The 626-nt window shown below is 35.1% G+C and overlaps 1 protein-coding gene across 1 annotated transcript; it reads right to left on the bottom strand.

Annotated features, from left to right (window-relative positions):
• Window positions 1-68: 68 nt before the first annotated feature.
• LOC106751082 lies at window positions 69-609 on the bottom strand. Its single transcript, XM_014631858.1, has one exon. The coding sequence runs from the start codon at window positions 598-600 to the stop codon at window positions 184-186; it is 417 nt and encodes a 138-aa protein (XP_014487344.1). The 5' UTR covers window positions 601-609; the 3' UTR covers window positions 69-183.
• Window positions 610-626: the final 17 nt, after the last annotated feature.

The following is a 626-nucleotide window of genomic DNA, read 5'->3' as shown; positions in this document are numbered from 1 at the left end:
TATAACCTTTTGTATTACAAACAATATATATGTCTTATTCTACAAACATTTATGAGTAATATTTTCTTTATTATTCCAAATGAGTGCTACATATAAATAATGCGTGAATAACTATAGCGGTATATTATAATGTCCCCATGGAAACGTGTCGATCGAGTCGGGTATGATATACCGCTTGTCATCTTATGGACTTAGAGCGATTTTTGTTTCAGACACTGTGAAGACTTTGTGTAATTTCGATCTTATATACGATTGTTGACGACTTTTTTTGAATTCAACTCTTAAACATTGTGTATAATCGTTAAAGATTATCGTTCGCGCTATGACGCTACTTTTGACGCCTTTGGCCTTTTTCGTATCGTTTTTCCCGTCTACTTTCAGCGCGTACATCTTCGCTCTAAGTCTGACGAATTCTGTCATTATAGCTCCGTTATTTTCATCTTTAATCAGACCCGGAACCTTCTTATTTACAAGCGGTATATCGTACGCGTTGTCAGCGAGATAATCACTCGTATTGAATTTATGAATATCGCGTTTCATGTGTTCATAAATGTCTTCGCATTCTATGTGGTAAATTAGACTGTCGGTGTCGATGTACATAATTTTACATTTTTCGCGATATGAAG

The sequence above is a fragment of the Dinoponera quadriceps genome, unplaced genomic scaffold (genome assembly GCF_001313825.1).
Source record: "Dinoponera quadriceps isolate SergipeBrazil2010 unplaced genomic scaffold, ASM131382v1 scaffold8390, whole genome shotgun sequence".
NCBI lineage: Eukaryota > Metazoa > Arthropoda > Insecta > Hymenoptera > Formicidae > Dinoponera > Dinoponera quadriceps.
This window is presented reverse-complemented; position numbering and strand designations above follow the sequence as displayed.

Bases quoted from the DNA above. Each gene is read 5' to 3' on its own strand.
- LOC106751082 (XM_014631858.1), bottom strand. From the start codon at position 600: ATGTACATCGACACCGACAGTCTAATTTACCACATAGAATGCGAAGAC.